Raw genomic sequence first — 23,770 nt, 5'->3', positions numbered from 1 at the left:
TTTTTTTTTTTTTTTTTTTTTTTTTTTTGAAAGAAAAATAACGAGTTTGAGTAAACTAAATAATATACAACTATATATATATATACAGTTATATATATATAACTTACGCTAATCTTCGATAGTGATTGAGCCATTCTTCGAGCATTTGGGCAACGAGCAATGGCCTTTTATGTAATTTCTGCTGTGCAACGAGTATACCACCCTCAGTAGTACAAACATCGAGCCATTGTTTCAATATTGTCTCTTCTCTACCAATTTCCTCGGAGGTCAAAAAATGTATTGGTAATAATTTACGTTCTCTATCCATAAGTGGCATAAATGTTGTTTGCATTTGTATTTGGAGTTGTTGCATTGGACTGTTACCACCACCAACTCCAACACCGCTGTGTGATAATCTGGATGAAGCGTATGGTTCAATAGGTACAAGGGCTGTGAAATGACCTCGCGTATAACCAAGTGCTATTGGGGAACGAATACAGAATGATGGCTCCCAGAGGAGTGGCAAATAGACACCCTCAAATCTGGCATAGCCAATGTCTTCACCACGGAAGCTCTTGACATATTTAACACCATATACAATGATAGGCCTTCTCATAATGTGAGCAAGTGTGAATATATGCAATTGTTCTAGCGCACTGCCTGGCTGAGCTGCTGTTGCCAATAAACTTTCCCAATCATCCTGCCATTGGGTCTCTTCAAGTGTAAAATCTAACATTCTAGATGCTTGGGATGCCTCATATTCTCGCCAACGTGGATAAAATAAATGTCCTGCTTGTTGTAGAGAATCAGCGAGTGCGCGTCTGAGTGCATTATCCCTGTCAAAAACACCCCATGTTGCTTGCATAGCTGAATCAAGAAGGCAATCACCAGCAGATCTATTCCAAAGTGCATGTAAACGACTACCAAGCCTCTCCGTTATCTCCAGTGACCAATTCAATGCTGGCGGTTCACCTCCACCACCCTCCAATTGCTGTTGTGCTTCACGATCCAACAATTCCTCGAGCATTTGCTCTTGAACATTACTAGGTAGGTCTTCGACTTCAGCTGGCAGGGCAAAGGTTGCAACGTCAGTAATAAAGTAACATGGAAGTGATCCCTTGCGCAATCTAATACTATTTGTCAGATGTCTACGAATTTGAGCTGCCAAATCTGGGGCTACATAACTTGGTACTCTCTTTATCCCCGATCCAGAGCCTTCAATTTGTGATAATAGTGTTGCTAATATATCCTCCCGTTGAAATCTAATGGCCAAGTGAACGAGAGTATGTCCTACATCGAAGGCACTGCTTCTGTTGAGTAGTAAAACCTCGGAATGGGTCAATTGACGTGCTGGATCACCTCCACTTGCTAAATAAGCCTCTACCGGTACATTTTGGCCTTCGACAATGCCTAGACATGCGTTTAACCAACGCCAATCTTTGCGACGACTAAATTGTTTAAGTCTAGCCTCATAATCAACGTCATTGGGCCCTTGGGGTACAATGGGGGGTAATAAATTGTCATTTCTTCCATCATGTCTTTGGGCACTTCGTCTTGCTCCAGCTAAATTTTCATATGACTGCGGTGGTGAAGGTAAACCTCTTTGATTGACATCTCTCTCAGGACTTGGTAAAATAATTGCCGAATTTGTTGTTGTTGTTGTTGTTGTTGTTGTATTTTCACGTTGTTGCTGTAGCTGCTGTAGCTGCTGCTGCTGCTGCTGATTATTATTTTCCTTTTGATGAGCACACATTATACATTTTGTTGCCTTTGGCCAATTTTCATAAGTACATATATGGCATGACCATTTTTCCATTTGTGAAGCAGGTGCTAAATTATTTCCTAATGCTATTGTATTTGGCGGTGGATCACCCAATCTAAGTGGTGCTAAATGTTCATGTAAATTCGATGCTGAATTTATAATCGATTGAATGTGCTGGAGATGATGAGGAGGAGCTGGCTTAGATGTACTACACTGGATACAATTTGATGCATTTTGGTAATTTAAATATGTGCATACTTCGCACGACCATTTACCACCTGATGGTAAATTTTGACTGTAATTATATGCATCTGTCGATGATTGACTGTAACATGTAACTGGTCCTGATGCAACATTTGATCTTTGGGGGCTTGGATCACGTAGCCTGTATATGTCTTCACCCAGCAGGGGTTTTGCACCTCTGCACATTGTGCATTTCAAAGATGATGGCCAATTCTCGTAGGTGCAATACTCGCAGTTCCATTTCGATTGACATTCCTCCAAATTACCACTCATTTTAACTAGTAGTATTATTGTTGTTGTTATTATTATTATTACTACTCGAGCTTGATCTGTAATATTACAACACAAAAATTAATGAAACACTTCAACTTATCTTCACTACTACTAAATGGACAACAATGGACAATGGATTTAAATAACAATATAAAATTGCCAATTTGAAACATGAAAAATATTTCAATCAGACGTATTCTATCATTTTTCCTTATTGTGACCCTTAAGAACATGCAATTCCTTTTGACTCGTCTGATTTTCACATACTCGACTAATTCCATTCCTTTTTTTTTCAAGTAATCATTCACCCCCCACCTACAAATGTCAAAAAAAAAAAACCAAAGTTTTTAATAAAAAAAACTCACCCTGTGACTTTTTTGTTAAAACTTGAACTCTTATTCACCTAATCCAATTATTACGATAATAAAGACTGGGATACTTTCACATTCTAAGCAATTCTCTATCACCAGGAAGCTGAAACAAAAAAAAAACAAGTATCACTTGAATAAAACCAACAAAACAATGACAATTGAGAAATTTACAAGGATATCATTTCATATGGATAATCTGGCAATAACCTGTGTTCTGCCCAATTGTAATCTCCAAAATTCTAAATACGCACCATCACCTCTCTCTCTCTCTCTCTCTCTCTCTCTCTCCCCCTCTCTCTCTCTCTCTCTCTCTCTCTCTCTCTCTCTCTCCCTCTCTCTCTCTACCTAAATCCGACAATAATATAACATTTCAAAACAATCAATTTATATTCACCTTGTCTCTTATTTCTAATGCCTTTGGGAGTCACATTGAAACCATTGGTTTATTGCAACAATATTTTCGTCTGTCGTACATCAGTCTTTACACAAAAATTCCACCTGATGTGAGCAACTCGATAGATACAACGTTAATCACAACAAAAACATTAATACAATTTTTTTGCTCGTTCTCTCTCGCTACTCTTCTATCCTTCACTTATTCACTTGATTTTATCTCACTCTGTTGCCTTTTTTAATGAAAAAATAATCACTCTCACCTACTCTCTCAAAATCTCACCATATATAAATAGCCATTGTTAACGCGCACTTTGTTTAAATTTTCATTGCCTCTCATATTTGAGGGATATAAATTATCAAATTAAAAGAACAAGATTTTATCTCCTTTTTATTTATTCATTTTTTTCTTTTTCCTTTCCGAAGAGAGGCTAAAACGTAGGAGCGCTTCTCGTGAGAATATATAGGAAAGTAGGTTTTGACAGTCACCAGCAAACACCAGCAGCAGCAGCAGCAGCAGCAACCACGATATTCAGTCCTACCAACATTCTTATATTTTCCTTTTAACGTGCGAAAATTGGCATTTTTTTTTCTTCTCAATGAAAAACAAAATTCTTACTACCCACGTGAAGAATCAAAAATATCAACACACACACGCACTCATTTGCGTTTTACTTTCAACAATGACAATGGGCTTGACATAATTATATAACTGGTAAATTATTCAACTAACCTTGAAAACAAATAGATTGCGGCCGTTTAAATCTTTATTTGAGATTAGACTGCACGATTATAATACTGCTTTTGCTACTTTTTTTTTTCCTTCATTCGTTTTGTTATTCATTTTGTTTTTTTTCTTGTCAATTTTTCATAGAAATTTGATTTTTGAATATGAAATTTTTCATCATTTTTTGCACTACTCGATGATTGAACTCGATGTCATTTATATGACAGCAGACATCAGGGGGGATCGGTCGGTTGATTGCAGTCGAAAATACAACGTATATATTTTTTATTTTTTATTTATAACCGCCGAGAAGACATAGCCAAACGGGACTTAGCCTTGACATTTGATCGTTTGTTCTTTGCGTGATTGTTGTCATTTGCTATCATTATCGAACTAACAGAATCTTGGAAACTGAAAATATGATTAATATTTCGAATGTCTATTGTACTTTACTAATAAGGAAATTGCATCATCTGTGCTGGATCAACACCTATCAGACAACATCACTTTTGTAATCACTAGCTAATTGAATTACAAGTGAAAACGAAAATTGAAAAAAAAAAAAAAACAAAACTTGCGAGAGAGAAAAGTGAAAAATGACGAGAGAAGAGTTTAACATCACTGTACTGTATGGAAGTGAGACCGGAACTGCACAAGATACTGCTGAAGAAATTTGGATTAATGCCAAAAGGTTGTTGTTTTACACTATGATGACAACACTTTTCATTTTATAGTCTAGCTAAATATTTCAAGATTGACTTTCAATTGCAGAAATGGACTAATGTGTTCAGTGACAGCAATGGATGATTACAACATGGAGCATCTTGGTTCAGAGCGCTTGATAATTTTTGTCGCTTCAACAACCGGTCAAGGTGATGCACCATCGAATATGACGAAATTCTGGAGATTTTTACTGCGTAAATCTCATCCCCAAACTCTTCTTAAAAATCTAAAATATGCAGTCTTGGGATTGGGCGATAGTTCTTACGAAAAGTACAACTTTGCCGCCAAGAAACTCAATAAACGTCTAGCCCAACTAGGAGCACAGGAGATTATTCCAATTGCTCTAGCAGACGATCAACATGACTTGGGAATTGATGCAATAATAGAGCCCTGGATAAAAAACCTTTGGCCCGTAATATCAGATGCTCTGAGCATCCCTCTAGAAGCTTCTCCTGTCAATCAAGTTGTTGAACGCTTCAACATCTCCATCATCAACCAGCCAAGCCAACGTTCAATAGTAGAATTGATAAAAAATATACCTACAGACATTTACAAACATCAACTTGAAGTGAATAATCATTTAAAACTAGCAACCATCATGAAAAACACGAGAACAACAACTCTAGATCATTTTCAAGACGTTAGACTAATTGAATTAAATATTACAAACGTTAACTATCAACCTGGAGACATTATTTACCTAAGACCAAAAAATTCTCCGGAGCAAGTATCGAAATTTTTTCATCTTCTGAGGGAACACGATATTCCGCTAACACCAGAGACACTTTTGAGTATTTCCGATAATAAGGAAATAAAGCTTCCAGATTGCTTGAAATATCCCTTGACCTTTCAACAAGTTGTTGAGCAGTATTGGGACCTTAATTACAAGCCGAGACGGTCCACAATGCAGGTCCTAGCTTTGTTGAGTGATAATGAGCTTGAAAAGGAAAAACTCACCGAGTTTTCCACAGCTATTGGCCAAGATGAACTTTATAATTATGTAAACAGACCGAGAAGAAATATTATAGAGGTCTTGAGGGATTTTCCTTACACCACCAGGAAATTGAACGAAAAAATTCTGTTTGAGGTGATGGCACCAATCAAGCCCAGGGCATTTAGCATAGCATCTAGTTGTAAATCCACTCCTGATAAGATTCATTTGTTGGTGGCTGTTGTCAAGTATAAAACTAAATTGGTGGAACCGAGATTGGGACTCTGCTCCAATTGGCTTGCGTCATTAGAAAAAGGCCAGCAAGTGATTTACTGGTTACAGAAGGGTACATTTCATTTTGATTGGGAAAAACCAATGATTCTTGTTGGTCCTGGCACTGGGATTGCTCCATTTAGATCGCTTTTGTTAGAACAAGAAGCCACGGGAGTCGATTTACATAACGTTGTCTTGTTTTTTGGATGCAGAAATGAGAAAAAGGATTTCCATTGTAGAGAAGACTATGAGAGATTGGTAAAGAATAATAATTTAACAATTTTTTGTGCCTTCTCAAGGGATCAAGCGGACAAAATGTAAATATTTTGCATTTCTATCATTTTACTATTATTGTTTTATTGAAAAGTTTTGCAACTATATTGACTCTTTTCAGATATGTTCAACACTTGATCAGAAAACAAGGTGCATTATGTTGGAATTTATTATTAAATGGTGGCAAAATCTACCTGTCTGGAAGCTCCAAAAATATGCCAAAATGTGTCAGAGACGAATTTGTGGATATAGCAAAGAAATTTGGTAATTTTAACGATTGTGATGCTGAAAATTTTGTGAGAAACCTTGAGAAAAGTGGACGATATCAAACTGAAACTTGGGGTTAACTTTCGAGAAATATACAATTTTGAAGCTACCATAAAAAAGAAAAAAAAATGCTGCCAATGTCACGGAATTTCGATACTGAATTTTCATTGGATCACGGCACGGCCATACTGGCCATATACCGTATATACATGTTAATGTTATCCATAACCTCAAATTCGCCTGAATTGGGAATCAATTCCAATTCAGTGAGTTCTTCCACTCACTGCAATGGAAATAAATATAAACTGATTACATAAATGAAACCATTGTTTATTATTTAAAGTATTTGGATAAATAATGTCTGATAATTACACACGTCTAGCTCGTCATCAATCAGCTTGCAACGAGTTATATTATCAAGTCCAGGAGTGTGAGATATCGGTACGCGAAATACAGAAAAAATAGTATATTACGCAACAAGTGCGTAATGGATTTTTCTGGCTCGTGGGAATTTGTAAAACGAGCCGAAGGCGAGTCAAAAAACACCATTACGTACGAATTTCGTATACTATTTTATGTCATAGGAATCCGCGATTCTACCGAGCGAAGCGAGGTTAGAATCGCGTGATTCTGGGCCCTATGACATAAAAAAAAACAAAACCTCAAGACTAGTAATAAGATGAATTTTTTGCAGCACCCGTTGAGCAGAATTTTAGGAAAGTGTACTGACGCACACGTGGCATTGACCAAGTGCCTTCGACAGAACGTAAGTTAACGGTCATAAATTAAAAAAATTTTTTTTTCCGTATAAAACAAATGAAGTAGAAACAGTAGTCAATTGAACACAATCAATTAATTACTATTTATTTATGAATTTTCATGTTGCAGAAAATCAATCTTGCGGCCGCAAACAGCGAGAAATCCCGACTACGGCAGGAAAAGCTTAAAGAACAGTTGAAAGGTGAAAAAGCCTCAAAGGAAGTGTAAATAATAAATTAATAATGGCAGAAATATTAGTAGAACGTGTAAACAACACCAACAATGGCGATGGCGATGCTATTCCCGAGGATGATTCCTTTGAATTTCCAGAGGACAATGACATTTCTGATATGCTTGATCAAGTTCCGTTGAACGTACAACTTGCCAGTGTGACAGAGCGTTATTTCACTCCATATTACAAAGTAGATGTTCAGAAATGTCTTGATGATATTTGCATTAGGATTCACAGTAATCGCATCTGCATGCTAACTCTAGCACCGAGTCATCCAGTGCTTCAGAAAGATAGAAAAATAGAGAGTATAAGCTTCAAAGTGACAGATAAATTGGACAGAGCTGCCAACAAAGTCTCAGGAAAGGGGAAACATGGAGCCCAGCCTTTGCAAGAGAGTTCAAACATATGTATAATATCTTGTGATAATGGTGAAAAATGGAATATCAAATGCTGTATAATGGGTAAATTAATTGAAGTTAATGAAACACTTGTGGAAAATCCACAATTGATTAAACAGCCACCTCACAAAGGTGGTTACCTTGCAATTGTTTTGCCTAATATCAAGATTTACGAAGAGATGAAAAAAAGTTTATTATCCGAGGAGGACTATCAGAAATTTATCATTCAGCGAAAAAAATCAACGGTCAATTCTGAAGATGAGACAATAAATCATAATTATTCTCTAAAGAGAATACTAGAAGATGACTCAAGTGATTGTTCTAGAGAGAAAATTGTAAAATTATAAATCATTTTATCATACGTAAAGATAGTGCACAAAATGTAGTATTACACACATTTCTCAAATAGATTTTCTGTTATCAAATGACCAATATTTTATTGTTTTTCACTGAAATTCACGAGGGTTTGTACAAAAAATTGATTTCCTATCAATGTCTAATTATTCATTCATCTTGTTTATTTCACTCGATCCGATTTTGGAAAGATAATGCTTGAAATTTTTTATTTATTTCGTTTTAAATAATAATAATTAAATTATCCCTGTCCGAATGATGATGATGTATAATTGTTGTCTCAACGATTCGCCGTGACATTAAACGATGGAATGTCACAATTGATTCTGTCCACTTTGAAAAATAGGGAAAAACTCCGAGTACTGTTAGTGGGCTAATGGGGCTTTAGTTTTGGCAGCCAGCTCCATTTGTGCTGATGCCACCGATTTCATTCCATCCTGAACTGATGACAAGTTAGTCTTCCAAGCTACGAGAAGATCTCTCAATTGCATCCACTGAGGTTTTCCAAATGTTCGGTGCATTGTTGAGGAAATGAGGACTTTACGACCTGCTTGATCCATACGTGCACGAACGAGTTTAGTTTTCAGGACTGGAGAAATAAAAATTAAATAATTTATTATTGTATTTAAATGATTATGAAATTAATTTTTCAATAACTTTTTCATAAAAATGTTGAATAACTCGATAACTCAATAATTACTAAAAAATTACTGAGCCAGTATAGATTCACTCAATTTTCCCTGTAAATGATGATATTCTTGCCCAGAGAAAATAGACAGAGAATGTCTGTAAAGTAAACAGGGATATTATCTGTAAATAATAATTATTATTATTATTATCTGTAGAATTTTACCATCGATGATGAAACTCTCAACATTATCCTCCTCAAGCTGGAGCTCACTCTGAATTGTTTCAAAGGACATTTCCGGATTTGTTTCAGCCAGTTGCATGAACGTAAGTAGCCTCATTTTTTTCATATTCTGGTCATGATTCAAACCTATTCAAGAAAATGTCAAAAATAAATCATCTGAAACATGATAATTTTTTTTTCTAACACTTGCCCACAGTGTGCTCCACAAATTCCTTATGATTACTATAAAACTGGATATAAGATGGCAATTTTTCTTGAACGAAAATGAGCAGTAGATCGTGAATAAGTTCACCCTCCAGAAATCTAACTGGCTTGAGTGCAAGTAGTGGATCCAAGAGGAAAGTGTTTGGATCAGCTAGAGCTGCTTGAATGCAATGCATTGCATCTTCACGTGCTTCAGATGCTGTTTCGGCGGTATATGTGCCCAGAAGTTCTACCATTACTGCTGCTGCTTGATCTCTTTATATCCAAGAGAAAAAAAAAAAAAAAAAAAGAAAGTTATTAATCGATTGCCTATCTTAATAAATAATCAATGATACGTACCCTTGCTTACAACTCAATAAAATTTCATGCAACAAACGCAGTAATTTCTGCATTTGCTCATTATTGGGTGGAAATGCCTTGAATTGTTCTTTCAACTGTTCAACTCCACTGTAAACAGCTTTGACTTGATCGACATTCCTAGCAACTTGCACAAGATTATAATAAACGTGATATCTCATGGGAGATTTTTCCTCAAGAGACTGAAAGAGAAGCCAAAGAGCTTTGAGACAGACTAGGCCTAATTTTTGTCCCGGAGCTTTTTTCAATTTTTCGCAAAATGCTAGAATTAAATTTTCAGCTCTCTCCACTGGAATGTGGATTAGGATCGATACAATGTCATTGAGAATATTTTCAATTTCAATCTCGTTGCCCTCTTTAAAACAGGCATCACAGACACCTATTATTTTATGTAAATCATCTTCAATTCCACGGGGCGACTTTTCATCACTTATTTCTGCACCCAAGCTCTTGAAGTAAATTCTCAATTCTTGAGCCTGAAACATATAACACAATAAAAATACACTTGTATTATAGAAATCAATCAATTTAATGACATATTATTAGAGATGTTGAAAACACACATAAAGTATCATTATTTTTCTTTTTTTTCTTTTTTCGACACATTGAAGAGCAGAGCCTCCAAGCCTCCAACAAAAAAATCTAACCTCAATCTACAAGTCTTCTGTTGAGTTGGAATAATAGTACGCAAGATCTATATACATATATACATCCGATCATTCATAAAATAATGGAGCAATTCATTAAACGGTTTAAATAATTATTTACCTGATCCTCGGGAGGTAAATCCATAAAAACCGCAGGCACTTGCATCGCGACAGATCTTTCCACGTTTCGATAAAAGAAAAATCCGAGCCAGAAGGTTCACTCCCTCCCTTCGCCACTACACTAGCATATGAAGTTAGCCTCAAACCGCCACCAACTTTGCAATCTTAAAAATCAAAGTTCGACAGCAAATAACAATAATAATTGAATAATATCCTACAATAAATGTATAAAAAATTAGGAATAATGACTTTAATTGCAATTTCAAATATCTATAAAGTATTTACTTCTTGTTTTTTCCCTTTTTACTGAGAAAGAGTATTTTATTTATTAATTTTGGCAGCTATGAACCGTGAATTTCACGATGAATATCTGTTCCTTGTTCCTATGCACATATTTTTCAACACCTGACTCAACGTCACTCATTTGTAAAACACACTTCAAAAGCTATCGCAAGAGTCTCGCATGTGGTAAGTCAAATGAAATGAAAAAATACTATTTGCTAAAAAAATATGTAGACTTTTGTCGTTGTTTTTAAATAAAAATAGATTCCAATAATTCAAGAAAGTTTCACATATTTTTTTTTGTGACTTACAAAAGAACAAAAATATGTAATTATATTTAGGTGACACGTGAACCAATTTCTGGAGAGATTGAAAATTCATTTGAGAAGAATGTCAAAACGTGCCCAACCAACCTGGAATCCACCAGTGAGAAAGGGTGGTGCTACATTGAAACTTTACAACAGTTTGACACGTCAGAAAGAGGATTTCATACCCCAACATGGCAATCGAGTATTGTGGTACAGCTGCGGACCAACTGTCTATGATGCATCTCACATGGGTCATGCTAGGTAACTAACAAACATGTGCATTATTTTTCTATAAAAAATAAATTATAATTTTTCCCATCTTTCAATGTCCAAAGTATTTCATTAGCTTGTTTTTTGCCAGTGCAACTTGCATTTGATTAGCTGGCCGTTGGCGATTCATCGTCATAATATAAACAATTGCATCATGCTCATTGAAGAGAAAAATGGTGCTATAGTAGAGAAATTTCCAAGTAGCGTAATGTGTTGTAGTATCTTAATTACATTTCTTTTTTTTTCACTGTCTGTGTTTTACAAAATGTTTTATAATGAGATATATTGTCTTAAATTGAATATTCAAGTAGATTTATTTATTCTCCATTAGATCCTATATATCCTTCGACATATTACGACGAGTATTATCGGATTATTTTGGCTACGATGTTCTCTATGTGATGAATATCACTGATATTGATGATAAAATCATCAAACGTGCTAGACAGAATCATCTCTATGAAAATTACATAGAAGAGGGTAAATCATTGGATGCAGTATTGGAAGACGTGAAAAACGTTATGTCAGCGTTTGAAGAAACAGTGACAACTACAGCTGATACTGATAAGAGAGTCATGTTGGAGAAAATGTTGGGAAAGGTCAAATTAGCTGTTGAAAATCTTGAAAAAGCAGTGAAAAGTGGAAATGATGAAGCGATTAGAGAGCATCAAAAGGTGAAAACTTAATATTTTCCAATTATTATGTCACATTAAGTGGAATGATTTTTTTCCTTCTTTATTATATTTATTATATTTATTTAATAAACATTTCAGATTTTACTGATTGAAGCAAAAGATCCACTTTCAGAGTGGTTGGATAAAAAATCAGGAGACTCTGTCACAGATAATGCAATATTTAATAAATTATCACAGCACTGGGAGACTGAGTATCACAAAGATATGGATGCTCTGAACATCTTGAGGCCAAATGTGTTGACAAGGGTCAGTGAATACGTTCCAGAAATAATAGCATATATTGAGAAAATTTTTGAGCGTGGATTGGCGTACGAGAGTAATGGATCAGTATACTTTGATGTTGGAGGATTTGATAAGAGGGAAAATCATCATTACGCTAAGCTGGTGCCTGAAGCGTATGGTGATGCTTCGAGTCTTGAGGAAGGCGAAGGTGATTTGTGTATATCCGATGAAAGACTATCTGAAAAACGTTCTCCAACGGATTTTGCTCTGTGGAAATGCTCCAAAGCTGGAGAACCATGGTGGGAGAGTCCCTGGGGCAAGGGTAGACCAGGCTGGCATATCGAATGTTCTGTCATGGCCTCGGTCATTTGCGGAGAGAGTCTGGATATGCATACTGGTGGTGTTGATCTCAAGTTTCCACATCATGATAATGAATTGGCCCAGGCTGAAGCTTACTTTGATAATTCCCACTGGGTCAGATATTTTCTCCATTCCGGACATTTAACCATATCCGGCTGCAAAATGTCCAAGTCGTTGAAGAATTTTATAACCATTGAGGAGGCACTCAAGAAACACACTTCTAGACAACTGAGACTGGCATTTTTGTTGCATTCTTGGAAGGATACTCTCGATTACAGTGATAATACAATGGATATGGCGGTGCAGTACGAAAAGTTTTTGAATGAATTTTTTCTCAATGTCAAGTGCAAAATCAGATCTCTCGGGACAGGCACAACTCTCAAGACCTTTAGCAAGTGGCATGAGGCGGAACTTGATTTAAATAAAAAGTTATCAGCTGCAAAGGATGCTATCCACATAGCACTGTGCGATAACATCGATACGAGAACAGTTCTTGATGTAATCCGAGATCTCGTTGGCCACTGCAACATTTACACCAAGAGTGTAACACCCAGCCCTCCTAATACACTTCTCCTTCGCGATATCGCTGTCTACATCACCAAGATTTTTATAACCTTCGGAGCAATCACCGACTCCAATGAAGGCATTGGTTTTCCTATTGACAGTAATGAATGTACAAAAAATAATAATATTGAAGAAACAGTGCTGCCTTATTTAGATATTATTGGTCAATTTCGTGAAAAAATACGTAATCACGCAAAAACAATAAAAGCTACGGAAATTCTCCAAGAGTGTGACAGACTGCGAGATGAAGTATTACCGAATGTGGGTGTGCGGCTGGAGGATGATGACAGTGGCTCTTGTCAAATAAAATTAGTCAATCGAGATGAATTGTTGAAGGAACGAGAAGCCAAGAAGCGATTCGAGCTGGAGAAAGCAGCGGAAAAGTTGAGGAAACAGGCCGAGGTGGTTGCTGCCAATGCAGCTAAAGAGACGCAAAGGAAAATTTCACCTACAGAAATGTTCAAATCACATACGGATAAATATTCAAAGTTTGATGATAATGGCTTGCCGACTCATGACACTGAAGGAAAGGAGATTAGCAAGGGACAGTTGAAGAAATTGCAAAAACTACAGCAGGCACAAATGAAAAAGTACAGCGAGTATTTGGCTAGTATTCAAAATGGTGTTTCATCAGTTTGACTTTGTTTAATCAGTTAGTAAAATGCATAAATCACCCCGCTATATTTAGATGATGATGATAAAAAAATGACTTTTCTATGAATTTGCAACGACTTATACATATTACGCCCAACTTTATTTATTACACTCATATCAGTCAAATGAAACACGTGTTCTTATTATTATTTTTACCTATCCCCTTTCAATGTCTAATTTTTTTGTCCTCTATGACTTTTTTTTTATTCAAGAAAATTACCCAGAAAAAAAATAATACATTAAAAAGGAGATTTTTAATTTATTCAGTGTTTTCATATAGATCGACTACGTGTCGGCTGTGTCTATTACCGGAGAATAATACCCCTTTCACTGGGGCGTCGCCGATGACGGCTTTATAAATGTGAAATTGACATAACTCACCACTTTTGAGGGGAAATACACGTAGCTATTCATTTGGGCGTCTGCTCGAGTGACGCGTCCAATACTCTCAACGGTTTATGCCGTTTATTTATTATAAAAATAAACTTTTAAACTCTCCTCTCTCTCTCTCTCTCTCTCTTATTCATGGACACTTGTATAAATATCAATTAATTTTGACTATAGCACTGAACAATAGGACATTTATCTGCTTTGGATACACTCGTATTGTTTGGCTCCCTGCAAATATGTGGAAATAAAAAGGACAATTGAATGAGAGAGACCGAGTAAATGACAGCCGATACTAGGGGATTGGAGGTTTTTTACGTTACTTTTTCTTCAGGGGAGGAAAGAGATGGTGTTAATTCAACAATATTCTTCTTGTTGCTGAGAGGTGAGAATTTTTTTTTATGTCTTCAATGTTCCCTTAACTAATGAAAAGAATTGGAAAATATTCCTCATTAATGGATAAAATTAAAAGAGAAGAGTTTGAATTGCCAATTTCATTTATTACCAATCACCAACGAACCGTAAAATATCACTCAAAGTGGATATCCATCGAGTAGTTTAGTTCCTCAATTTAGAATTCAATTAAAAGAGCCTTACGGTGGTCGCGTCGTTGGAATTTCGATATTCCCTTTCTCGGCTCTTGTTTGGTTGACGGAGACAAAGTGGGTGGAGGAAAAGTAGAGAGAACGCGCGAATTCGGAATGGTGTAATGTATTCTTCCTAAGTAAAGGGGACGGTGAAGCAGCCGCCGCCTCCTTGAGTAATCCTCTACTCACCTTCTTCACCCTTATTTTCATTTTCAGTCCCTCTTTTGACCTCTTCATCAATTTACATACTTAAATTATGGTTTTAATAATTCGCCCCCTCCATCCTATTTGCTGCGCATAGTGTTTTTCCTTTAACTATAGGCGCTTTACTCATGGTGAGGAGAAAAAATATTGCATTAATTATATTTTGTAAACAAAAAAATAAATAAATAAAGAAGAGAACAAATTGCGATGAGGTTTCTCCACCCCATTGCACTCGTTCATTGAGACGCCAAAAAATCGTTTTGCTCTCAAATTTCCCTTGAAAAAACTCCCAAAATTTCAAATCACAAATTATCATGGGGTGTTCGAACTCTATTCAAATTCAACGGTTTCACCCTCTTGTTAGGTTTTGTTCAGTACTCCATTCCATTTCGTTCTCTTCCTGTTTCTTGACGTCTCTGACGTGCATTTTCACTCACTCCTCCAGTATTTGAAAAAAAAAAGAAAAAAAAATGTAGCAAAAAATATCAAACGAAGGAAAAAAAGTGCAGCAGTGGTAAGACCTCATTAAATTACAACAGTTATACCCCTGGGGGCTTCCGGAGGGTGGGACTTGGCACTTGGTGAGGGTGAATCCAACTTCATATGCATGTGGAACATTCAAACGTCAATCAGGGATCACCGATACACTCGACAGGATTTTTCCCTCGGTGTTAAGGGGTCGATTTTTTTCACTTTTCACCTCAAAAAATAGTCGCGGATCGAGGAAAAAAAAAACCTTACCAAGTGTGTTTGCAGCGTTTTTTGTCACTCGACTCTTGACTTTATACACCTAGAGAGAGAATTTTTTTCACCAACCGTCATGCATTGTTAACATCATTTTTTTCACACTCTTACATGTTTCTCTCTTTAAGGAATTTTTTTACTTCTGTATGAATTTTTGGCTGCTCGTCAAGAGCAGCATGTAGGCGAGAGAAAGAGAGAGTGGAGGAGAGTTATAATCAAACTATAGTAATTTCAAATGTCAATGTGAATTATCCTTTAAGCATAGAGAGAGTTCATGTCTCTTTAACACCACTTTTATTATCTCTGCTATACTAAATATACTAAATATTAAAAGGGATTGTTATTATGATAATTCATAAATNAAAAAAAAAAAAAAAAAAAAAAAAAAAAAAAAAAAAAAAAAAAAAAAAAAAAAAAAAAAAAAAAAAAAAAAAAAAAAAAAAAAAAAAAAAAAAAAAAAAAAAAAAAAAAAAAAAAAAAAAAAAAAAAAAAAAAAAAAAAAAAAAAAAAAAAAAAAAAAAAAAAAAAAAAAAAAAAAAAAAAAAAAAAAAAAAAAAAAAAAAAAAAAAAAAAAAAAAAAAAAAAAAAAAAAAAAAAAAAAAAAAAAAAAAAAAAAAAAAAAAAAAAAAAAAAAAAAAAAAAAAAAAAAAAAAAAAAAAAAAAAAAAAAAAAAAAAAAAAAATTTAAAAAAAAAAAAAAAAAAAAAAAAAAAAAAAAAAACAACGAAATACTTGTGATATTGTTAAACAACTATATGAGATCTAATGGAGTAAATATGGTAACATCAAGTGGGCACTCTGTGGCGCGCAGAAGCAGAGTTTATACGTGCACGCATCGTCGCACGCCCGAGGGCTCTGTGGATGAGTGAAGGCAGCAAAGGGGAATAGAACTCACTTTTATAACTCCATCGACGATTTACTGCCCTCGGCGGGTTACCCACCTCACTCTGGGCCCACACGACTACCGGCCGAAAAAAAAAACCACACTTATTTTGTTGCGCTTGATTTATCGACACTGTTTCTACATGCGTTGCTGCACAACAATGGAAAATCACTTGAAAAAAGCCTGCAATTGTTCGATTGTTAACCATGAAAATTATTGAATGAATATTTGACTCAAGTGAAAACAGATCAGTCAATTCAGTAGTGAAGCGATAAAGGGTGATAAGTCGGTCTGAATTTTTTATAACTGATGATTGCTGATTTCTAGTTGACTATATGCCAGGTTATCGTAAAAAATAGCCTGAATCCCCGCCGATGAGTCTATCCCTGAATTGACTTACTTGTTCCGCTTGTATACATGACCTATGAGAGATAAGTTGATTCATCTCGAGCAGCGGTCCATTGGACAGAACAAGTCGACTTATTCCCGACCATTACAAATCGATTGACCGTAAAAATAAAAGCTATAAATGATGTAGAATCATTCAATAGATCAACAACTATTTTATATTGTGAATTCATTTTTTTTTATCACTCACTTTCGGAACGAACAGTCAAGTTATTTGAATCCAATATATAGAATCCATTTCCATCGCTAACTCTCATTTTCGGAAAACAACCGACTTGTCTTATATTCATTGAGAATGGTAAAATAGACTGCACAAAAAATTTATTAGTGATAGTGATCTTTATAGCCTCGTAATGACACAAATTAAACTTGATTTCATTTTATTATTTGAACAGAAAGCAAATCTGACGTGTTATGTTTTTTATTATTCCATTTCATCATGTGTATTTTTTTGTAACAGCCAAATGTTTTTTTACCATCATTTCTCATAATTTTTTTTACAAACGTACATCGCTACTTGTGGCATATAATCTGGCTCTTTATGCTAATCGTCAACCCTTCCACAGCTGTCACTGGGGAGACCATTGTCGCGTGCCACTGATTTTTTCACTACCCTTGCGTCACTCTCGTGTGTACGAAAAAAAAGAGCTGAAAAAATGAGGACAGAAGAAAAAACAACATATATCTTCTTACGTATTTTTTTCGACCTTTCATTTGCCACGTTCTTCGTTTCACGGTCTTGTTTTTGGGCCGAGACAAAACACACACGTCACGTATCCAGAGAATACGTGGGATAGAAAGGGGTATGAGGGTTGTAATGGGTGAGACCTAAAAGCTCACCCGGTTCAACCCCCACATTGTTTTGTTCTTTCTTTTTTTTTTTTTGTCAGTAGTACACCCGTCTGATGACGTGAAAAAAGCATGATGGCTCTATCTTTTGTTGTTTCATGTCATTACCAATCTGTGTATTAAGTTTACATTGCTAAATGTCCACAGCGATTCCATTAGCGAATGAGAATCACAAGCAGCCTTATGTATTCTGAAGGGGTTGCGTGGATTCTCCCTCTTGCGAAAAAGGGTTGTCTGGATTGTGACCCTTTCGAGACATGCGCGTGGGTGATGTGTAAACGGAGATAATTAGCTTTCGCTGTAGTAAAATGGACGTTAACCCTTTCGGCAATGGCGAACCTGCCATTTGAAAAATTGGAAATTTCTCCAACAAAACAATTTTAAAAACCAAATATATGCCTACAAATGTAAAATAATCAAAGGAAATTTGATCTAGCTAGTGAAGTAGCCCGACAACTTTTCCGTCATTCTACCTCAATAATTTTCATGTGAAAAAAAATGCAAAATATTCATAAAGGGATGAAAAAATACAGTCTTTTACCTAGATCCAAGTATATTTCTCCAGCATCGAAGGCAAAGTATCCCACTGTAGTTAGCGGGGCGTGTCTCCAGTTTCTTTGAATTAAACATTGTGCCCGCTTCAATCAGCCCTAGGAGCCAACGGGAACGAGCTCTAGAGCTCACTCAGTATCACCCACCCCCTGTTCTTCCACCAAACTTCTTTTTACATTCCTCCTTATTTTTTACCCATACCAACTAGCTCGAAGAGAGAGTTTTCTTGCAACGATGCCACCCTCTTTTCACCAAAGAGAGTGAGTTTTCCGAGCGTCTTCGGGGAAGGGGAGGGGGACTGGGGGGTTCAATTCACCCCATCGCAGCCACCCACCCCTTTTTTGTAGCCACCCTCGACTGGGCGACGTCCCGAGATCTATTTCTTTATAAATTCGTAATCAGACGCCGTGGCGTACTTTCCACCAACTTAACCCCCCGTCCACATTTCTTCTTCACTTTCCTCCTCTTCGCCATTCTTCCAGCATTTCGGCCCTCTTTTTTCCTCTTTCTCTTACACTACCTCTTGTGGAACTCGATCGGAAACACCAATTTTTTTCTTCGTGATGATTTTTTTACTCTCTTCTCTTTGGTCACAAGGTTTTGAGTATCTGAGAAATTTCTGAGAGACAAGTTCCGAGAGACAAGAGCTCTCTGGAAAGAATTAAATGCATTTCAAGAGATCTTTGAAGTTTGAAACGATTATCGTGCCGGCCAATTGTTCCTTCTGCAGTCTGCAATAAATGTCATTCTCTGAATTGAAAAATTAATCATCTCGTTGTTCTGTAATGCATTGGACAATGTTTGAAGCTAAAAAAAAATGTACAATTTTTTTTTGCTTTCAAAACAATAAAACAAAATTTCTCTGCGCACCTCAGGCAAAATGAACGTTATCTTATTTTTACTGTGTTTATACCAGTATTCCAGGTGTTTTTTTCTTTTTTTCACAATGTTTATACTCTCTCCCTGTGGCACTTTGCTTTTACCGAAATTTCTTTCGTGATATGAGAAGGGAACTAAGGAGTTTCAAAGTTTTTTCAAGTGAGGTGGGAGGGCGAGTGCTTTCAGGAAATTACAAATTTGTTGTGAAGATTTCTTTTTTTTTTCGCTCTCATTCCACGGGTACATAACACGTGTCAACCTGCGGGTATCATTCTGCATGATCGTTTGGAGTGGTCGAAGTAAATTAGTCACGCGGGATGAGTTTGTGCGGGGCGGCGGTTCACTGTGCTGTGGAGTTACTTTTTTGTCTCTCTCCTCTCTCTTTCTCCTCAAATCGATCTTCAAGTAGGAGGAAGCAGGGGGAGTTACATTTCTCCTCTCTTTTATTTTTTAAAGTTTTTTGTGGAACCCTCTGTGCGAAGAAAACTACGTTAAAGGGTGTCGTGTACAGAAAAATCGGATTAACGCCGTTCGGCTTTATACTTCCATCAATTTCAAACCCCTCGGGTTATTTTTCTACTAGCGGGAGAAAAATTGTGCGATATTTTAAATAATTGTGCAGTCGAGTGGAATGAGGAAATTGCAGGCATTTTTAGTTTCACATATTGCTTGGAAATTGATCAATAATGATTTTCAAGATGCTGAATGCAGTGTAATATTCATTTGTAAGGGATCAGGATATTTAATGATCCCGCTAAATCTCCGAATACACAACTGAAAATTTGATGAAAACGCCGATATCTCAGCTTCAATCTCACATTTCGTATATCACATGAATAAATTTAAATTCAACATTAAACAGATATCCACTTATTTGAAGCTTATGATTTTTTATTTGATGCAAAAAAGGAAGCTTTATTTTATGATAAAAGAATAAAACAAGACATGGAGTCATCGAGATGTCCGAAATTCGGAAATTATCGAAACGTACTTATCCCTCCATTTTACTCTCAACTTGGCCGTCGTTCCGAAAAAAATATATTCACTCGCGATTTCTTATTTCCGGCTCTCCACTCGTTTCAAGTCTTCCTTTTCACCCTTCTCGTCCACCCCCAAAAAGAAAGATTTGATCATACACCAAGGAGGGTGAAAAAAGCGACCACAGGGATAGATAGATCAGCCAAGTTAGCCAGTGCAAGTGAGATAAAAAAAAGGCCGTGAGGGGGATGAAAGTAACCCCTGGGTAAAGCCACCCCCGGAGCCATGGAAAAAAAAACTTTTACCCCACTCGGGTAACGATTTTTTTCGGCGCTTCTGCAATCCCCTCCGCTGTCCCTGAATTTCTTCAACCCCATCTCTTGGCGTACACTAATTACGTTTTTGAGCGAAATTACTTGCGCGACCAGGCTTGCTCGGGGCCCCGCCGCTTGGCGCCCGAATCGAGGAGAAGGAGAGGCCAGATGAAATACCGGGGGTGCAGTCTTATTTCATTCCTTTCTTTTTTTTTTTTATTTCATCATTTTTTTTCTCTACAGAATAGTCCAGGGCTTCCTTCCCCCAAAAAAAAGTACTCACCCCGCCTTAATACTTTTTTTTAATGCTCCGTTTTCCTTTCTCATTCAGTGTCTTACTTTATCCTATGGGGTTAGAGGCTCTGATTACAAAAAAATGTTAAATGGCATTGTCGCCCTCGTTATTCATCCCAACTTTATTCTCATAATAACTGGCAATGCTTCTCGTAGTGAGCAATTGGCCCTGGGGTGGATTCACTGTGTCTAGCTTGCTCAGCAGACAAGTTTTCTCAATTTATTACCTTAATCTTTATATTTTTTTAAATAAAATAATCCAAACAACAGCAAATTCAACTAATAAAATGCATTTCACCAAAATTCGCCAAAAAATTATTCACCAATTGAAAGCAACTGGGAGAATAAATAAAATCCAAGTTGAAAAATTTTCCTCAGTCCCGTCAACCCTTCCTAATTCGTTGGCAGTTTCTGTTCGAAGAGTTGTGCGCATCTCATGAATAATTTCAAACCCCTCGGTCCTCTCCTGTGCTGGGTCGATCATAAAAAGGCGCACGTATACAGCTACACATACATGTACGCATATCCATACGTCACTGAAACACATGGGGGTAGCCGAGAAAATATAAAGTAGGAAGGGGTGCAGCAACCGGACCGTGGTGCTGCAAATCCCTGTAGATAAAAAGTGTGCGCCACCCCAGAAGAACTACGCGGAGAGGACCCCCCCACACATATACGTGTATACACGGGATAGAGCTCCGTGACTCACCCACCCTCACCCAGCCTACTTTTTTCTACCAATTTCTTTTTTTTTATCCGCACTCTCCTGCATGTGGGGTGCCGAATTCTTTCCTCGTGTCTTATCAGGGGATGAAAAAAAAGGGTTCATCTAGCTCCAATTCTATTTTAACCACTTACATTTGTTTTTCAACAATGAAATATTTAGGAGAAAAAAAAATACATGGATAATGAAGTGAAAAATTCCACACATGTCCAAGTCCATCATATAACAAATTATTGACATTTATTAAAATATGCGTTTTCATTTTTCCAGAATATTTTCTAGGGCGGGTGAAATGGGTGGAAAAGCAGAATTTATATTCAGTCACATAATGCTATACGTTCCTCACGCAAGAACCTCACAATGGAGGTAAAAATTGCACCCTCGGAAATGTCACACAACAGAAAAGAGGACACATCTCGACCATGGGATGGTGCGGATGAATTCCACAATACAGGAGAGTGGACATTCTCCCAAACATTTACATGTTATATATTTTTCGGACAGCTTTAATTTATATGTTCTGTAGGGAGGAGGGGGGAGAAGTTTGTGGTTCAAGTGATGTTTCGGGGCAATGGGAAACGAGAGAGAGAGGGAAGAAAAAAGTAAAAGTGTGGATGAATGGGAAAAATGAGGTCAGGGCATGTAATGTAGAAAACGTAGAGAGATAGAGACGGAGAAAAGAACTAAACTGAGGCCATAGCACTCGAGTTATTTCAAGTACATCGAAGAGACCCCTTGTGACTCTTTTTTTTTCTTCTTCTTCTTCTTCTCTTTCATTTTTCATTGACTTTGATAGAATTTGCTAATGAAAGGCAGTAACTGCCACTTCTAACTTTATAATTTCTCAAAAAGTCCTCTCACTTTCCACCTCCCCCCACCCTTTGTTGATATTTTCCGCGATATATCGTCGTTGGTGGTATAAGTACACAAACTTTTAAATTTGAATTATAGTTTGACAACATTTTTTTATCTCCTCCTGGGGAGAGGAAAGGGTCGGGAGAATATGATATGTGGATCGAGGGGGTATGGATTTTTTTTCAACCCTCGTACTCTGCGCTTGATTAATGTATAACGTATGCAAGAGTGTTTTTTTCCTTTTTTATTTCCAAAAGTTAAAACGTCCGTTTGTCTTTGAGGAAGCGTAAAACAACGACCAAGTCTAAGCTAAAAAAATTATCCTTATCGAATTACACACGCTAATAAAATCCCTTCCTCCAACCCCCGGAATATTGAAATTGGCTTTTTGATAACACAAACATTTACATTTTCCGAGTCGCACAATTTTAAGAGTTGCCTGTTCTCTCTCTCTCTCTCTTTCGTATTGTTTATCTGCCAAATTAATTTGCCCTTGCCTCTTTTCCCTCAAGCCTTCCCACCGCCAAACATTTTTCTCGCCCTCTCATCTCAGCTGAGTTGCGCGCGTTGCAGTTGACTCTGACACGCAATACATACACACTTGTAATCCCAACACGTTCAAGAGAAAAGGAAAAGTTCTAGCGTATCTTCAGACACCGGTGAAATAAAAAGGGGAAGAAAGTGAAGGGTGGTTACTACGACGCAAAACCCGGCCCGGCCTTTTCGCCCACTTTCCCTTTTCCACCCTCTTCAACTCTTCGATTGCCGGGCGCACGCTTATTTCCACTCCCCCTGGAGCCTTTTTCTTCAAGGAAGAAAAGTATCTTGCGTAATTAAGCAAGGCGCGGCCGAAATGTGCCCAATGCTGTCGCCCATATTGGCCCGCCTGCGTCGCTTGTAGTGCGTCACGAGGGGGAGCTCCCAACAAATCAGTGAGGTTAGGGTTTACTTTAATTTTTTCTTCCCCCAACACGCTTCTGTCCTGAATTTTTCAAGGGATAATGAGATATCCCCCGAGTATTGATCATGTTTATTACACTTTCAACGACTTACAACGACTTGGGCCATTTTCTTTTTTAATCCGTATTTTTGGAAAGCTCAAAGCAAGGCCCGAATTAATCTGATTGATTCATTAACCCAATATCACAATTATCGAATAACTAACTGGAGCACCAATCGTTTTCTCTCCTTCATCAAATTAATCAATTTCTTGAGCAGACAACGGATGAACATTTTCTTGCCGGGAAAATTGAATTACCAAGTGTTCAGCGAGGAATAAATGGTTCGTGAGAATATAAACCGGTGAGATGACTGATCCCATATCCAGGAATAGTTATCTTCGGATTTCTATCGAATCTCACGAATTGAGAATATCAGTTTAACAAAGCTATTAATTTTTCCACTGACTAACGGATTGAAATATTCCTTGTCACTAAAGAAAAACACCAACAATTTGAATAAACAAGCAATCATTTGATATGAGATGTGAATGAAATATAATTTTTTAATATCATCATCACCATTTTTTACTCCCAGCATACGAAACATATGCAGTGTATGTGAGTCTCTCAGCGACGTCCATTGTGGCCGCTCTGACAATG

At 36.8% G+C, this 23,770-nt stretch overlaps 5 protein-coding genes across 6 annotated transcripts in view; 3 read left to right on the top strand and 2 right to left on the bottom strand.

Moving 5' to 3' along the window:
• The window catches only part of LOC107042341 (ubiquitin thioesterase trabid), a 6,001-nt gene extending 2,356 nt beyond the window's left edge, over nt 1–3,645 (bottom strand). Inside the window, exons 1-3 of the mRNA XM_015263341.2 lie at nt 3,023–3,645; nt 2,623–2,731; nt 108–2,313 (exon numbers count right to left, since the gene is read on the bottom strand). Coding sequence (XP_015118827.1) covers nt 108–2,257 — 2,150 coding nt within the window. The 5' untranslated portion in view covers nt 2,258–2,313; nt 2,623–2,731; nt 3,023–3,645. The remainder of the gene's footprint in view (nt 1–107; nt 2,314–2,622; nt 2,732–3,022) is intronic.
• Nucleotides 3,511–7,206, top strand: LOC107042342 (NADPH-dependent diflavin oxidoreductase 1). 2 transcript variants are annotated; one of them, XM_015263345.2, is made up of 6 exons: nt 3,511–3,736; nt 4,209–4,439; nt 4,520–5,992; nt 6,070–6,212; nt 6,910–6,981; nt 7,104–7,206. In XM_015263345.2, the coding sequence occupies exons 2-5, from the start codon at nt 4,345–4,347 to the stop codon at nt 6,942–6,944; spliced, it is 1,746 nt and encodes a 581-aa protein (XP_015118831.1). In that variant the 5' UTR covers nt 3,511–3,736; nt 4,209–4,344; the 3' UTR covers nt 6,945–6,981; nt 7,104–7,206. The 2 variants fall into 2 exon arrangements, with proteins under 2 accessions (XP_015118831.1, XP_015118829.1); XM_015263343.2 differs by lacking the exons at nt 6,910–6,981; nt 7,104–7,206 and having other exon boundaries at nt 6,070–6,533.
• A 10-nt stretch (nt 7,207–7,216) lies between these two features.
• Nucleotides 7,217–7,951, top strand: LOC107042322 (protein Abitram). The gene has a single exon (XM_015263321.1). The coding sequence runs from the start codon at nt 7,217–7,219 to the stop codon at nt 7,949–7,951; it is 735 nt and encodes a 244-aa protein (XP_015118807.1).
• On the bottom strand, nt 7,597–10,284 carry LOC107042343 (eukaryotic translation initiation factor 3 subunit M). The gene is made up of 5 exons (XM_015263346.2): nt 10,159–10,284; nt 9,373–9,866; nt 9,020–9,288; nt 8,812–8,955; nt 7,597–8,547 (listed from the first exon to the last, which is right to left on the bottom strand). Exons 1-5 carry the CDS (start codon nt 10,201–10,203, stop codon nt 8,324–8,326), a joined length of 1,176 nt encoding a protein of 391 aa, XP_015118832.1. The 5' UTR covers nt 10,204–10,284; the 3' UTR covers nt 7,597–8,323.
• Nucleotides 10,285–10,536: 252 nt separating this feature from the next.
• Nucleotides 10,537–13,643, top strand: LOC107042340 (cysteine--tRNA ligase, cytoplasmic). The gene is made up of 4 exons (XM_015263340.1): nt 10,537–10,625; nt 10,781–11,008; nt 11,349–11,691; nt 11,791–13,643. Exons 2-4 carry the CDS (start codon nt 10,830–10,832, stop codon nt 13,495–13,497), a joined length of 2,229 nt encoding a protein of 742 aa, XP_015118826.1. The 5' UTR covers nt 10,537–10,625; nt 10,781–10,829; the 3' UTR covers nt 13,498–13,643.
• The last annotated feature ends 10,127 nt before the right edge of the window (nt 13,644–23,770 follow it).

Source organism: Diachasma alloeum, unplaced genomic scaffold (assembly GCF_001412515.2).
Source record: "Diachasma alloeum isolate Michigan unplaced genomic scaffold, Dall2.0 Dall_scaffold_00443, whole genome shotgun sequence".
NCBI classification, from domain to species: domain Eukaryota; kingdom Metazoa; phylum Arthropoda; class Insecta; order Hymenoptera; family Braconidae; genus Diachasma; species Diachasma alloeum.
Note: the sequence above shows the minus strand (reverse complement) of the source record. Positions and strands in the feature narration are given on the sequence as shown.

Bases quoted from the DNA above. Each gene is read 5' to 3' on its own strand.
- LOC107042340 (XM_015263340.1), top strand. From the start codon at position 10,830: ATGTCAAAACGTGCCCAACCAACCTGGAATCCACCAGTGAGAAAGGGT. The intron at 11,009-11,348 runs GTAACTAACAAA...ATTCTCCATTAG, and splicing joins TCTCACATGGGTCATGCTAG to ATCCTATATATCCTTCGACA. The intron at 11,692-11,790 runs GTGAAAACTTAA...TAAACATTTCAG, and splicing joins CGATTAGAGAGCATCAAAAG to ATTTTACTGATTGAAGCAAA.
- LOC107042322 (XM_015263321.1), top strand. From the start codon at position 7,217: ATGGCAGAAATATTAGTAGAACGTGTAAACAACACCAACAATGGCGAT.
- LOC107042342 (XM_015263343.2), top strand. From the start codon at position 4,345: ATGACGAGAGAAGAGTTTAACATCACTGTACTGTATGGAAGTGAGACC. The intron at 4,440-4,519 runs GTTGTTGTTTTA...TTTCAATTGCAG, and splicing joins ATTTGGATTAATGCCAAAAG to AAATGGACTAATGTGTTCAG. The intron at 5,993-6,069 runs GTAAATATTTTG...GACTCTTTTCAG, and splicing joins AGGGATCAAGCGGACAAAAT to ATATGTTCAACACTTGATCA.
- LOC107042343 (XM_015263346.2), bottom strand. From the start codon at position 10,203: ATGCAAGTGCCTGCGGTTTTTATGGATTTACCTCCCGAGGATCAG. The intron at 9,289-9,372 runs GTACGTATCATT...TTGGATATAAAG, and splicing joins TTATTGAGTTGTAAGCAAGG to AGATCAAGCAGCAGCAGTAA. The intron at 8,956-9,019 runs GCAAGTGTTAGA...TTTCTTGAATAG, and splicing joins ATTTGTGGAGCACACTGTGG to GTTTGAATCATGACCAGAAT.